Source organism: Phalaenopsis equestris, unplaced genomic scaffold (genome assembly GCF_001263595.1).
Source record: "Phalaenopsis equestris unplaced genomic scaffold, ASM126359v1 Scaffold000036, whole genome shotgun sequence".
Lineage (NCBI taxonomy): Eukaryota > Viridiplantae > Streptophyta > Magnoliopsida > Asparagales > Orchidaceae > Phalaenopsis > Phalaenopsis equestris.
Window position 1 is genome coordinate 4,782,727 of NW_018164478.1, and position 16,866 is coordinate 4,799,592.

General features: G+C 35.6%; 1 protein-coding gene across 1 annotated transcript; it reads right to left on the bottom strand.

The window, feature by feature from the left end:
• Positions 1-9,277: 9,277 nt before the first annotated feature.
• Positions 9,278-10,138, bottom strand: LOC110018816 (histone H3.3). The gene is made up of 3 exons (XM_020716259.1): positions 9,963-10,138; positions 9,799-9,875; positions 9,278-9,722 (listed from the first exon to the last, which is right to left on the bottom strand). The coding sequence occupies exons 1-3, from the start codon at positions 10,032-10,034 to the stop codon at positions 9,461-9,463; spliced, it is 411 nt and encodes a 136-aa protein (XP_020571918.1). The 5' UTR covers positions 10,035-10,138; the 3' UTR covers positions 9,278-9,460.
• Positions 10,139-16,866: the final 6,728 nt, after the last annotated feature.

The window sequence follows — 16,866 nt, forward strand, 5'->3', positions numbered from 1 at the left end:
GTTGATGCAATAATATATTTTCTTAAGCAAATAAATGGCCGTTAATGCAGGCGTTTAATAAGGATTGAGAACTTTTAGAACTGTCCATTAATTATTCGATATGTTTGGTGTGCATTAAAGTTTTTTTTTTCTTTTTAGTTTTTTTAATGGCCACCTAAAACTTTAGATATAGCATATTAAAAATCACACAACAAACAATTCGCAACTTTATTAGGGCTTAGGATCAATTAGGAACTAAATTAGATCGCGGAAAAAGGGATTACACTAATTCGATAAAAAATTGGAACAAAAATTAAAACATAATCACAATTAAAACAACCATAAAAACATATCAGAATTTATATGGAAAAACTTGTGAAAGGGAAAAAATCACAAAGTCACACCACCATAAATTTTTATTATAAAATTTGGAAGGAATTTATCGCCTCCCAATGATATATGCCTCAATTGCTCGTGTATTTGCCGACCACTCCCACTGTATATGCAATATCTGGCCTGATCATCGCATACATCAAGCTTCCAACTACTAAAGCATACGAAGTTCTCTTTATGTGTGTTTGCTCTGCTTTAGAGTTACGTGATAGCTCCTTAGATAATTTGAAGTGAATACCTAAGGGAGTGCTAACTGATTTCACCTCACTCATGTTGAACCTCAGTAGGATCTTCTCAACATATTATGCCTGAGATAACTCCAGCATTCCTACACTCATGTCTCTGTTGATTCTCAACCAAAAGGTATTCTTAGTTGGATATAAATCCTTCATCTCGAGCTCACTTGATAATTGTTTCTTCAAGTCCCTGATTTTTTTCATTTACCTTTGCAATCAACATGTCAGGATCTTCTCAACATATTATGTCTGAGATAACTCCAACGTTCCTACACTCCTGTCCTTGTTGATTCTCATCCAGAGGGTCTTCTTGGTTGGATATAAATCCTTCATCTCGAGCTCATTTGATAATTGTTTCTTCAAGTCCCTGATTTTTTTCATCTACCTTTGCAATCAACATGTCATCCACAAACAGAAAAAAAGCAAAATATAATAGTTACTGAAGTGTTTGATGAAGCAACAGTGGTCCACCAGGAACTTCATGTACCCATTGTCTGACATGAACCTATCAAACCTCTTGTATCACTGTTTCGACGTCTGCTTCAAGCCATAGAGGCTCTTCTACATACTACAGACCAAAAATTCTTTGGTTGTAACCTTATAACCTTGTGATTACACATATACAGTTTCTCCTTCAGATCTACATGTAAAAAAGCTATTTTTACATCTATTTGCTCCAAAAATAGATTTAACACTGCTACAATACTCAACACAACCCTAATAGTAGTCATCTTCACAACTGGGAGAAGATCTCTGAGTAATCTACTCCTGCCCTCTGTTGGAAACCCTTCATAAGAAGCCTTGCATGTAGCATTTGCAAACATCCGACTCCTCTTCCAGCTTGCAGACATACTTGTTGTGATGTGCTCTTTTGTTATTTAGTAGTACCGTCAAATCTAAAGTCTGATTTGAATCTAATGATTGAATTTTTTCATCCATTGTGAGCTTCCACTCCCTTGAATCTTCAAGTTGAGTGACCTTCTTAAAGCACTCTGGTTCACTACTATAGTGAGTAACAAATAGTATACAAAAGAAGAATACTTTTTTAAGGATTGTTTCACTATATTGGATCTTCTGACTTCTGTAGCAGGCGACAAGGAACTTCCAATGCTCCTTCGGGTTGAGCACTTATTCTCTCTCCATCTTTGTGATCACTAATATCATATATCTCCACAAATCTTAATTCTTTAGAACTAGCTGACGGACTGTCCTGAGTTCTGACTCTATCCTTGTACATCTTTATTTCATTGAAAGTGACGTCCCTGCTTCTGATGAGTTCCTAATTCTGATAATCTCAGAACTGATACTGAATCTCATATGTGTCATATCCAATGAAGGTGCACTTGGCATATTTTGAGTCAAGCTTGCTTTTGAACCTTGCATCAACATGCACATATGCATAAAATCCAATACTTTTAAATGAGATAGACATACCTTTTTGTTACTCCAGACTTTTTCAGGTAAGCCTTCCTCCAATGTTACCGATGAACTACAACTTATCAGATAAACTGCAGTGTTAACTGCTTCAGCCCAAAACTGTTTTAACAAGTTTGCATGCTCCTAGCACACTCTGTGTTTGCTCAGTTCATTCGCTCAGCGACACCATTGTGTTGTGATGTCTTTGAGACAGTGAACTCTTGCCTGACCCTCTTTGTAGCACATAAATTCTTAAAATTTTGATCATGGTACTCACCTTCATTATCTGATCTAAGACACTTCAGCTTCAAATTTGTATCATTTTCTACCAAAACCTTCAATTTCTTCAAGACTTTTAATACATCAAAATTTTTCTTTAAGAAATAAACTCATACTTTTCGTGTGTGATTATCGATAAATATAACAAAATAGCGAGAACCTCCAATAGACTAAACTGAAGTAGGATCTTATACATAAGTATGCATTAACTCCAGTTTCTTTGATTTCACCACTAACCCGCTTTTTTAGAAAGAAACATTCTGATTTTCATATATATAGTCTTCACAAAAATTTATATCAATTGATTTCAAACCCTGAAGTTTATTCTTTGAAAGTAAGGGCTTCATAACTTTCTCGCTCATATGACCAAGCATACGGTGCCATAAACCTGCATCCATCCTAGTTTCATCCACATCAATGAAATCGGTCATTTCATTAATCCGATAAAGGGTGCCTTCAATGTTGCCCTGAGCCATCACTAATGTCCCCTGGTCACCTTCCATGAATCACCTGTGAAAGTAGTCAAAAGTCTTAACTTTATCAGCTGGCTTACAGAGATAAGATTTCTCTTCAAAATTAGAACATGTCTAACTTTAGCAAACTTCTAGATTGCTCCATCTCGTAACTTGATATCAACATCACCCTTTCTTACTATACTACAGACCTTATTATCTACCAAATAAATCTTACTTAGATCGCTCTGTGTAGATTTAAAATATCTTTTTATTGGGGCAAGCATGAAAAGAGACACTTGAATCCAATATTCAGGATTCAATAATGACCAAGGATAATACCAGGGAGTCACTTTGAATTTCACCAGTGGAAACACTAGTAGAGTAACTACTTTCCTGTCCTCCACCACCAGCTTTTCTTGGAGCTTTGCAGTCCTTCTTGAAATGTCCATTCTCACCGCAGTTCCTAATAAAAATTCTCCTTTACTTAACTTAAGCTTTCCTTTTTTGGACATGGATGTATCTCGGCTTGTATTCCTGCCCAAATTTATTTCCTGTTATCAGCATTCAACTTAAAACCTAATGAATTGTCATTTGTTGCTTTTATGAAAACTTTTTCATTTGGCATCAGATCCACGATATCATAAAACTTCAACTTCGAAGTTTCTGAATAAGTACTCACCGTCGTTACCAAGCCGTCACAGCTTTCTGACAATGAAGATAGGATCACCGGTACTCTGACATCGTCATCATCTAACTTGATCCCTGTAAAACACAACTAACTCGTCACAGTTTTAAAGTTATTGAGATGTTTTGCCATCGAACTTTCTTCCAACATCTTCATGTTGAATAACTTCTTTATCACAAAAACATTATTGGAAGCAAAAAAATTGTTTGTACAACTTAACCAATGCCGTCATGAGACCCACCATAGTTTTCTCATTCACAATATTGATTGAAAGAAATGATGAATGTTTCAACTAGTTCAAACCCAGTGCTTTTTGATCCAACACTTCTCATTCCTTCATAAACATAAATTCAGGCTTCTTTTTCACTGATACAATAAATTCACCCACATCATCTAGAAAGCAAAGTTTGTATCATTGAACTTATTCACTGAACATTGTTTCTTCGATCATTGTTCACACTCAAATCAAACCCCACTCTGAAATCAGTTGATAGAAATCACACAACGAACAATTCACAATTTTATCGAACCTTAGTATCAATTAGAAACTATAAATTTTAGAAGATTTTACAAAGAACTCGCGCAAGTTTTCTCTTCACACACAAAGAAAACTTCCAATACTCGCTCCCAAATCTTCCATCTCCAATTCGACGCAAAAATAACGTCAAATCATCGAAATCCATCACTTTAACACTCCTCACCTTCACGAGGATGATAGTTGAAGAATACCAAAGGAATATACATCAAGTCTCTCCTTACGCCACTTGAAATCGGGCTTAAAAATCAATTGACATCAACCGCTCCCGGCTCATAGGCGTTCGAACTTAGCTCCTATGCGCCAAGCTATTGTGAAACATAAGTCTATATGGGCGCATAAACGCCCAAAGCCGGCACATAAGCATCAGCTTCTCATAAGCATCCAAGTGGGGACCCACAACCCGTGCTCACCAAATCAATCTCCACTCATAACACATATATATCTAAAATTTAAAGTTTTCATTTAAACCACCCAAAATTTGTAGCCTTTCCAAACAACCGCCTCTCTTGGTTCTCTTATGTTTGTCTCTCATCACGTAACCTGTGTAGTTAGTTAGCTTCAAATATAAAACCTATAAGTACGGAAAGAAATGTTCAACTATCGGGCCACCATCTCATCGACATTTATAAGCTTTTTTCTTTCAAAATTTGAGCAAACTTGCTAGCAAACATACTTAAGATTTTACTTCAAGACATCTTGATTAAAATACTAAGCTCCCAACAACACTAAAAGAGATTGGAGTAAACCAACCGATATGTTTATCACACTTGCATATTAAAGACATTACTAAAACTAAAAAAATGAAAGTCTTGTTAAGCTAATAGAAGGCCCTCCCCCCATTTTTTATTTGCAACAAAGATAAACCAACATTGCTGAGTTTTATTGATGCATGTGATATTAGTTTTCTGGCGAGCATAATTGTCTAATTGACCTTTATGGGACTAATGATGCATTATTTTGCTCGCAAGAACAATTGACGTTTTAGCCTTTAGACTACTTTAAAAAAAAAAAATTTAGAACTTTATTGAAATAAATTATTATCAATGTTTTATTAATCTTTGCTCTCGTTAAGCTAATCCGTTTATAATTTGCTTCGTTCTTCGGTCCAAAATATTGTTCTACGCCCCAAACATTGCAAACCATCTGCGCCGCCAGACTGCAGTTAACTAACTATTTTATCTTTATGCTTCAAAAACACAAGCCAAAATCATAGCGCCCGTTCCAAGAAGTTCTTTATCCTGCATTTAATACGTGCTTACCGCAGTCGATATATCTTAGCATTTTAGGAGGATGATACTTGATCTAATGGCTCTTTTTGTAGGGTCCCGGGCAACGCTTATTAATAAGCCGATGATAAGTACTGCTCCAAATAAGCTCCTTAGCATCAGCTAACCTAACCCGAATAAGCTGATTTCTTATTTAGTTTGTATTATTGAAAAATAATTGTTTTATAATTATTTTTAGATAAATGATTATTCTGCTCATTTGATACTTGAGAAGTAAAAAACTATTTCAAAACAGTACAAAAAAATAAAATACACACCTCATTAATGAATATTAAAATTGTTAAAAATAAAACGATTAGAATTACAATATAATTCATAAAATGAATAAAACAAATCCAAATGATATTATGAAGAGAACCTTTTGGGCAAAAAACCTTTTGAAAGCCCGCAACGACAACCACAATGAATCACAACTCTCCACCGCCACCACCACCACCACCGCCGCCACCACACTAACAAGCTGCCACCACCATCCCTCCCATAGATACATATCAACACCACCACAACAACACTACCACGTACCCCTATAGTCACACACCCACAAAACCCCCACAACCACCGTCAACACACCACCAACAAATACATACCAACGCCACCACCACACCACCACAGACCCCCACAATCACACACCCGCCAAACCCCTACCAGCCACCACCTAACACACCACACCATCACACCAACAAACCACAACCACCACACCAGCAAGTCGCCGCCACCATCACTCCCAGAAATACATGCCAACACCACCACAACAACACTACCAAAAACCTTCACAGTCACACCAAAAATTTTTCTGTGCGGACTCCTGATGTGGCTCTACGTGCGGCGCAGAGTATTCCTGAATTATTTTCATATTATTTATGAGTTATTTTCAATAATCTCAAAATAACCCGCGGTCTTTATTTTTTAATTATTTCTGAATTATCTCGGGATTATTGAAAATAACTCAAAAATAACTCGAAAATAACTCAGGAATAACATGCGCTGCACGTAAACGTACGTCAGGTGTCTGGACAGAAAATGTGTGCCAGTCACACACACACTCATAGCCCCAACATAGCCACCACCCAACATACCACTACCACACTAGCAAGCCGTCACTACAACACGAACAAGCCGCCACCAAATGCAAGAGGGCAATCCACTAAGACCAGCAGACTATAGAACAACAAATGCAACAAGACAATCCAATAAGGCAACCCACCAAGCCCAACCCTTCATAAGGCAACCCATAAAGATTAAAGACCAATAGACCATAGAACAACAAATGCAACAGGGCAACCCAAAACAAAAAAATGAAGCATCAAATGCAACAGGGCAACCAATTAAAACAACCCACCAAGACCAATCTTCCATTGGGCAACCCACAAAAACCAAAGACCAATAGACTGTAGAACAACAAATGCAAGGGGACAACCCACAACAAAAAATGGAGCATTAAATGTAATAATGAAGCCCACAAAGACTAATAGACCGTAGGACAAAATGAGAAACCCAACCTCTAAATATCATAGATAAAAGGAAATTCCAAATCCCTTTTGAACTAAACGCCAGATGAAGCAAACAATCATAAACAAAAAAGGGAAAGCCATTGAACCAGTACACATAGGAAATTTCATTCAGGTCGACAAAGACCACAATAAGCAATAAGGCAAGTCAAATTTCACATTCACCAATCACATTCACTAATTTCTCCAAATTATCCAAAAATCAAAAAATCTCATAAACAAAGCCATACCATCAAAAAACAACATAAAGATACAATCCCAACAATAAAACACCATAAATTGCATAAAGAATGGCATTCCACCGAAAGTACTCACAAAACACAATAACCAGAGGTAAGAGGCAGGAGAAAGAAGTAATTGGCAACGCTAATCACGAGATAGAAGCTATTGAGGGACAGAGGCGATCGAGGAGACACGTAAGGTAAAATGAGGGTCGAGCGAGGAACAAGAGTCAGCGAGGAATGAAGGTCGAGCGCATAACTATCGTTGGTAAGAACATGGGCGGCGGGGTAGAGCCGCGGCTGCGTTTATTATACAATGCAAAGAGCATTTTTGGATAAACAATCAAAACGCAAGAAACAAACGCCTTGAGCCGTGTTTTCAAAACGCAAACGCACCAAATAAGAAGCCCAAAACAGGCCCTTAGTCACACCTGCAAATTATGAGGAGAAGATTTGGGCTCATCTCAACATAATAACATACTAATAGAATGAACATATAATACACCGTCCAGCTTCACACAAACAAATGCATATATAGAGTTTCTTCATTTACTTCTCTAAATTGATAAAATTTACAAAGAAACATGTATATAACAACAACAAGAACCCTTTAATCCACTTAGTGAGGTCGCTTACATAAATTATTTCTCCCCATTGCCATATTGAGTGTTACATTTTTATTTATTTCTAATAAATTTAAGATCATTTTTTATACATGTCGGTCTTTTTATGTCAATCTCTACATTTTCTAACAAGCCGAATCTAAAACATATAATCTTCAAACTAGATCAATAAAAGTCGCTTACATAAATTATTTCTTCATTGTCATATTGAGTGTTATATTTTTATTTATTTATAATAAATTTAAGATCAATTTTTATGTCAGTCTTTTTAGGTCAATCTCTACATTTTTCTAACATAAGTCAAATCTAAAACATATACTCTTCAAACTAGATCAACAAAAGGTTGCATTGAATGTGATCAAACCATATAAGACGAATCTCTAATCTTTTTTACAAGTCTGTATGAGGACAGCTGCAGTAATCTTCGGAAGTTATTGTAAAGCTGCTAAAAAAAAAAAATATTATTCAAAAAAACTGTGGTGGTTATAACAAAATAAGAAAAATTTTGAAAATGTATGAGCTTTTTAGCAATCACCTCCAACTTGAATCCAAACACACCCTACCACACGAGTTTTACCAACTCTTTCACAAATATACCCCATTTCTCAATTTGTCTCTAACTATTAAGCAATCATCCACCAATCTCCACGAGAGAATTAGAGGTCTAACCACCATTTTATAATATTTTCTTTCAAGTCCAATTATTACTTTCTATAACACAATAGACCCAAAATATTCCTCCTCAACCATACAACTTGAATTCAAGCATTAAGATCCACATATATCATCATCACTTTCAACAATGTACTTGAGATATCTAAAAAATCCACTAGTAAAATCATCCATTGTTACAACTATGCCACAAAAACTACTAGTAAAATTACATTCCTTGTACTCATTTTTAATTCTACTCAAACAAAGGACTTTAGACTTTAAATTAGACCTCCACATTTAAAGATTTTTCTGAACTGTCTCTAGTCTTATACATAAGAAGTATATCAACGAAAAGAATAAAAAAAAAAGGTACACCCTTTTGTAAATGTCCATTAAGAGCATCGATAACAGAAGCAAAAGAATATTGACGCGATCAAAGAATATTAATTTACATATCTGAAACCTACAAGCAAACATACACTTATAACACCTAAATATCAAACAAATCTCTTTTCGAAAACTAATAATAATAATATGAACATATAGACGTTCGTCAAAATAAGGTGTAATGGAAATTCCGCATTTTAATTCAAACCGAGATCGAGGTCAACGCATAACTTACATTCGCGGTTTAGCAAAATTTTCTAGCACAATTCAAATTAGAACCCCTGTAACTTTGAATCTGATAAAAGATCAGCGGACGCTTAATTCAATTCGAATAAATCAAACAAGTTTTGAAAAGGCAGCAAGCATATCATCAATTAAACAATGTCAAATGCCATATAAAATGCAATAAATTTACCATCAATACTCCCAGCAAAACACCAGAAACTGGACCAGTACAATCCCATTCTTAAACAATATTCAATTTTTTTTTTTTTTTTGCAGAATCAAATCCACTGCACAAAAGCCGAACAACGAATTTCTGTCAAAATAATCATCCACAAAAGCTGAACAAATCATTGCAACAAACGTAAACATAACTGAAAGAAGCCAATCTTACATATTTATAATAGATTATAAAGTTATAACCAAATAGAAATACAATATAGGTCAAACTAGTAACAAGTTTTCAGATTTGAAAATAAATAAATAAATATACAGATAGTTGTGTGAATTAAGACTAAAAACGGAACAGATAAACAGTAATGAGCATATTCATCAAAGACTAAGACAATTAATGAAACCTAGGCGCGCTCCCCACGGATACGGCGGGCAAGTTGAATGTCCTTGGGCATGATTGTAACCCTCTTAGCATGAATAGCGCACAGATTAGTGTCTTCAAAAAGTCCAACAAGATATGCCTCCGCTGCCTCCTGCAGAGCAAGAACAGCGTGGCTCTGGAAACGCAGATCCGTTTTGAAATCCTGCGCAATCTCACGAACAAGCCTCTGGAAGGGTAGCTTTCGGATTAGAAGCTCGGTGCTCTTCTGATATTTGCGAATCTCCCTACAAACGATTTAAATCAAATCAGATCGAGAGAAAAAAAAAACCCTAAAAAAACATTTCAGGATCAATCATTTACCTGAGAGCAACAGTTCCAGGGCGGTAACGATGGGGCTTCTTGACACCACCGGTAGTCGGCGCCGATTTCCTCGCAGCCTACACGAATTCACGAAAACAGAAGGCGAGATGAAAAAACCTTAATCATTGGCTAAACTAGAGTTGATTGGAAAGATCAACCAATACCTTTGTAGCAAGCTGCTTGCGGGGAGCCTTTCCTCCGGTTGACTTTCGTGCAGTTTGCTTCGTACGAGCCATTGCCGATAAACGAAATAGTTCTAGGGTTTCTCGGGTTCCTACTTCGGGGCGACGACAACTGCAAGAAGAATGTGTGATAAATGGTCGGGTGTGGCATATAAACTATGACCGCAAGGGCGGATAGAATGATGTCGGTTGGTTTTGGTGGTCTCCTAATCTGCGCTGATTTGCTTGATCGAACGACTAAGACGGCCTTCTAGAAACACATGATCCGTGCGCTCTCTTTTGATTGGCTGCAGGGCTCTTCGCGTGAATCTAGTTTGCACACAAAAATTATAAATAAGCCCCTTGGTAAATATAGGAATATTTTCGAAAAGTTTATCCCGTGATTAATTAATGGTTAATTCACCCTCTTCGCATATGTATACCATTTATCATAATTTAATCATTATGATAACTCTTGTAAGTCATTTTCATGTCAACACATTATAATTTATGTTTTATTCCAAGAGTTCGGAGCTTAGGCATGTTGACCTCATTTTCTATTGTGGTCAAGTATTTCTTCCTTATGAGCCTAAAATCTAGCCATAGAATTTTCCTGTTGATTATTCCTATATGACTAGTAAAGAAACTCTCACGATTATAAATTATAAAACTTTGCATTGCTCGTCTTGAAGTTCTACATGTTAGTTCTAATCTCTAGCACCTAATAGGTGGAACCAATATGGGGGAGCTCAATAAGAGTCATCATAGGATTGTTTGGCCTTAGGGTTAACCTTGAGTGGTGTGGTCTTGATCAGGTCACATACACACACTTGCACTTGCACACAACCTAAACCTAATATGCTTAGCCTGGTTCCCTACTTATTTTGGAAACTCGTGAACTCATGTGGGTGGGTGGTTCCCTAAATATTTTGGAAACTCGTGAACTCATGTGGGTGGGTGGGTGGTTCCCTAAGCCCATAGCCTTAGGCTAAGGTTTGGCTAAAACCAGCATATGGAAGATCCAAAATGGGATTTTCCTTGGTCCTATGGCTCAATAGGGTGACCTCATGTTTAACATTCTCAATTGATATCAATTTTGACCTAAAATTATCAAAATTACCAAAATGTCCTTTCATACCTCGAAAATACAAAAAATTCCCAAAATCACTCGAAATATCCCAAAAATCAATTTGAACCACTCCATCGAGCCCAATTTGACTAAATTGACTCATTTTGACCAAGATCCCAAAATTACCCCTAAATGCCTAAATTCCCCAATTCACTCCCAATTTCCTCCAAATTGACTTCAATCTCACCTAATTTAAATTCTAAACTCAATTTCATCATAATCAATCCCAATTGAGACAAAAAAAACCAAGCTCAATTGAACCCATTTCAAGCTCAATTCCAAACCTAATTTTGCCCCAAAATTCAAAATCTCCTAATTTGAACTTCATGACTCTGCAATTCCCACCCAATTGATATCCAAAACTCGTCATCATAATCTCTTGGACCAATTTGAACCTTCAATTGAACCAAATCCAAATCCTATCCCAATCCAAACCCAAGTCCAACCCAAATGTCTCAAAATTGATCATAAGCCAAATTCCACTAAATTAAGCCTTCCAATCAATTCAAAATCACACAATTCCTTTTCAAAACTTTTCACCGCAATCATCAACATCAAATTGATCAATCACTTGACCAAAGTTTTAGCTCAAACCTAACCTAGACCCAAGTCGTTGTACCAAAATGGAGGTCTGATTTGAACGACCAGGTACAACATCACATTTGACACGAACCCAAATCTCAAATTTAACCAAACCCATTCAAATTGACCAATCATGGTCACCACAGTCAGCATTTGAACCCTATGAACCAGCCTAGATCAACCTAACCCAATCTACTTGAGCCATAGACCAAGGGTCCTTTGAATTAAGGAATTCCCTTCCTAAAATGACTAAACCAAGGAAACATTTGTCATCAACCATCAAGCCACCCAACTAATAATAATTGAGGCTTCCTTTTGGTTCTCCTGAACCACCTAGCCACCAGCCCTGGCCTGGTCGATCGGCCTAGTCACCGGAAAATATCAAAATTGAGAGCCTCCTCAAGGGACCAAACCCAAAATTTCACCCATCCAAGTTGGCTCACCCTAATTGATCACTTGCATCTTTCGCCCCTCCACCTAAGGAATAGAGTGCACCCACTGGTCAACCCAATTGGCCACTTCTTCTCCCTCTATTTAAACCACCCCCTCCACGACCAAACAAAGAAGTGTGCTTGAACCTATGGAAAACTCTGTCAAATTATCTCCAAAACCTTCTAGCACTCAAGGCAAGCTCGCCCCCACCATTCCAGCCTCTCCCTACCACTAAAGAACCCTAATTTAAAACTTAAAATCTAGGGCCTTTTTCTATCACTCCACAAAACATCCTCAAACTTCAAATAAAATCACCACTGAGCTTCCCCAGAGCAAAAGAAAGTTGCCCATCAAAACCCCCATCTCCAAAGCACTATAAACCATTCATAAACCAAGACCTCCCCGCCTGTTGAAGGAAGTCTAACTCAGAGCATTCACCAAAAGAAACCAACACTTATAGGAGGTTCGCTGGACTCCACTGAAGCTTTTTCAAGCATCCGATTGAGGCTTCCCCTCTCAGACAAAGGTATAACCCATTTTCCAACAAATCGAGTCAGAAGATTTTATTTTTTCGAGGAATTACACCGTTGAACATCTCGACATTACAAGAAAATCTCTATGTTCTTCTCTCCCTTCCTCTCTCTCCTCTCTTCTTATTTTTCTCTTAGCTCTCAAGAGGACTTGACTTGTTCTTATTTGACTTTGCTTGGCTTGGCTTCCTAGCACTCAAGGCAAGCTCGCCCCCACCATTCCAGCCTCTCCCTACCACTAAAGAACCCTAATTTAAAACTTAAAATCTAGGGCCTTTTTCTATCACTCCACAAAACATCCTCAAACTTCAAATAAAATCACCACTGAGCTTCCCCAGAGCAAAAGAAAGTTGCCCATCAAAACCCCCATCTCCAAAGCACTATAAACCATTCATAAACCAAGACCTCCCCGCCTGTTGAAGGAAGTCTAACTCAGAGCATTCACCAAAAGAAACCAACACTTATAGGAGGTTCGCTGGACTCCACTGAAGCTTTTTCAAGCATCCGATTGAGGCTTCCCCTCTCAGACAAAGGTATAACCCATTTTCCAACAAATCGAGTCTGATTTGGGCTTTTGTGAAGAAAAGTTTAATTTCATGAGCATGTGACCTTATAAATAGGTTCGTATGGACCAGATGAAGGTGTATGAACAAATCTCATGTGATTTCATTAAGTATCGAACAAGATCTTAGGGTTTTAAGTTGGATGGTTCTCGGGTTAGGACGATCGGGGAAGATAAACAGATGTCGTCTGTTTCCGCGTGTATCTTTGGACGGTTAAGATAGTGTCGGACAGAAGGATGGAGCGGTAAAGTATAGACATGTGACAGCTGACTCAGGCGACAACGTTAAATTGTGGAGCCACACGTGTTAGTTCGGAGCGCCGTAAGATGAGGTGGCGCCGAGTATGATAAATAGTAAACTAAGGATTAAGTGAATTTATTTTAATTTCATAACTTAGAAATTTCATAATTTAGTGTACAAAAATCAAAAAAATAAAATAAAAATACTCCCTTGCTTGGTGAATAAAGCAGAATAATTTGAAAAAAAATATAGAAAATTATTTGATGAGCCTCAAATTTTAAATAAATTAAATACCCTCTATACTTTTTTAATTCAAATTAAATAAATAATAATCACCATGACTTGAAACTTTACCGGTTGATTCCTCATGTTAATGGAGGTGTTATTTGATTTTTCCAAGTTCAAAGAGCATCTTTAGTTTTGAAATCCCAATTTTCAAGCCTAGGTGTCTGTTTTGCTTAAAATAATTTTATAAATTAAAAAATATATAAAAAAAAAGTGAGAGTTATTTTGGTAGATTCCTTGTAGTTAGAGGATTCTAGAAAATATGTAAATTAAGTTTAAATGTTTATGTAAATTACTATACTTAACTAAACCCTAAAAACTCACTAAAATTAAAATGAATAAAATAATATTAAAAATCAACAAAAAATTATTTCACACAATAAATAATGACAATTTTAACTTGTTGTAAAAATTTGGGACTCATTTGAGTTAATTTGACCACTAAAATCAAATTTTTAAGTAAAAAGGTATTTGTACATTAAAGTAATTATCATAAATTAACTATAATTAGGAAAATTACGAAAAGTGGTTATCTGAATTCCTTGTGATCAGAGACACTTTGGAAAAATAAAATTATTTGAAAATAAATAGTTCATTTTTGAGCTTTAAGAACCTGAGTAATATAAACTCTATATAATATTTTCTTATCTAAATCAAGAGTTTATTTAGGTGACTTCGATCATTTAAGATGTAATTAATTGTAGGGGTTTGCCTCTATAGAGATATTTAAGAACCTGAGTAATATAAACTCTATATAATATTTTCTGATCTAAATCAAGAGTTTTTTTAGGTGACTTCGGTCATTTAAGATGTAATTAATTGTAGGGGTTTGCCTCTATAGATAACTTTAAGAACCTTAGTAATATAAACCCTATATAATCTTCCATGTTATATAGGGAAACTTGTCAATTTATATAAAAAATGGTTTGCAGACAAAACAAATGTTATAATCTCTGTCGTTTTTCTAATTGAACCACACAGATAAGTGATATGTCTCTTTATTGGGATAGAGATGTCACTTGCAGTGTTGTGCTATTTTATTTAAACTATTGTTTATATGAAATCGGTTCGGTTTCATATTTTAAAAAATTAAAATATTATTTTTCAAATTTAAGGCATTGTTTTTCTATAAATCAAATTTATATGTATATTAATTAAATAAAAAACTATACCTCTTCAATTTTCAAAGGCAAACAAGGCACCACTCCTACTAGAGCCTATGTTGCCAAACTCAATGCCTCAGTGTCAAATGTACAACACCAAGGTGACTTGGATATACTACCTCAACGCACCACTTTCAAAGATGCATCACAAATACCAACATAAAGGAGCATAACTAGAAGCCTTAGGGCCAGTTCTTTAATATTGCAGCACCTATTTCATAGCTAAGGCGCCATAACCACAAAGCTATAATGCGACAACCTTGGGTGGATTGAAGAACTGTTGAGAATGGGGTGACTTCCTTAGTAGGAGTCACTTATGTTTGTGTGTTGAGAATCAAGTGGAATGAGAAGGAGAATTTGGTCAAAGATAATGAAGAATATTCATCTCTTTGCAGATCATGTTTTATATTACCGAAATTCCTCTTGTTTATCTATTTTCTATGATTTTTTAATGTTTGAAATAAAATATTTCTTTGTGTTATGTGTTAAAAGTACACTAAGGCATAAGTATTTACTATAGGTTTATAAATTTAAAGTTATGAATTCATAGAAAAAGGGTTTCTCATAAGCTTCATGTTTATGTTTATTTGTGTATTTTTTTCAATTTTATTTAGCTTGAATGATGGGCACATTATTATTAAAACATTAATGTACTTTTGAAATTGCGACAAAGTCTAATTAGTGCATTATAAAAATCACTGTGTGAGATAGAAGAATATAAATACTTATCTCGTAACTTCTCTATCTTAAATAAAATACAAGAATTCAACTTTCAAATTACTAAGTGCCTGGCCATATTGCCCGGGATTTAGAGATCAAGATTTTAATTGCTTTCGACATAGGCTTGAAATTTGCAGCTTTATGATTGAAAGCCTTAAAATTTTAGACAAAAATCTTGACATGAATCTTAACTTTTTAAATTTCCAAATCCTTAAGTTTATATGAATTGAGCAATTTATATAACAATTTTAGAAAGGAGTGCTTGAATAGAAAATATATTTTTTTGGCAAGTATTTAATTTCATTTAAAAGATTCAATTTTACTTATTGTGGGATCGTTCTTGAACTCTTTTCTATTATATTACTTATGCAACACGTGCACTTACGTTAACTCGTGTAAAGTTAAGTTAAGTAGCTCAACTCTTGTATGGCTCAATTGTCAGAGGGAGAAATCCATAGAGAGCTTGAAATGGGGTCATTCCAATAAGAAGAATGGAAAGATATGTTGTATGAATATTCATACCATAATAAACATTTGAGCAATTCTTTAGACTGTCCATAAAATAAAAATGAGTATATTGTTTCAATCCACGGTGGATGACATCTGTGCGGCCATCCATTTTAGGGTGTTATGCGGTATTAAGATATAATCGTGTTCCCAAATCTTTCAATATGTATTTCTAAAAAAGTGCTCCCGAAAGACAATCTTCATCAGAGACTATAATATTAGAAATGCAATGAAAATGGATGTATATAATAATAAACATGAATAGAGATGGAGTCAAAGTTTAGTTTCAATGTTATGAATTGGTTAAATTTAGTAAGGCCATCCACTACAATCATAATTGAGGATTCACCCAAAGTAAGTGGACTACATCATAATTGTAGATTTGCTAAGTGGTAAGTGATAAGTGACAAAGACCATTGAGAGATCATCCTACATGGCTTGAACAATAAATATCAGTCGAATCACACATGTCGGGGCAAAAGTAAGTGGTAAGTGATAAGTGACAAAGACCATTGAGATTTGAGAGATCATCCTACATGGCTCGAACAATAAATATCGGTCGAATCACACGTCGGGGCAAAAAATGTTGATATTTAGTTAACATGAAAAAAGAGGCAAGAGATCACAAAAGTTTGCGTAGCATATGTCATATGTGAATTTAAAAATATAAAATAAAGATAGACGTGGCACGTGTAAGTGTAAATACAAAATAAATGTGTGATAGTTATGTAAATTTCCCAAAAAATTGACCTACCG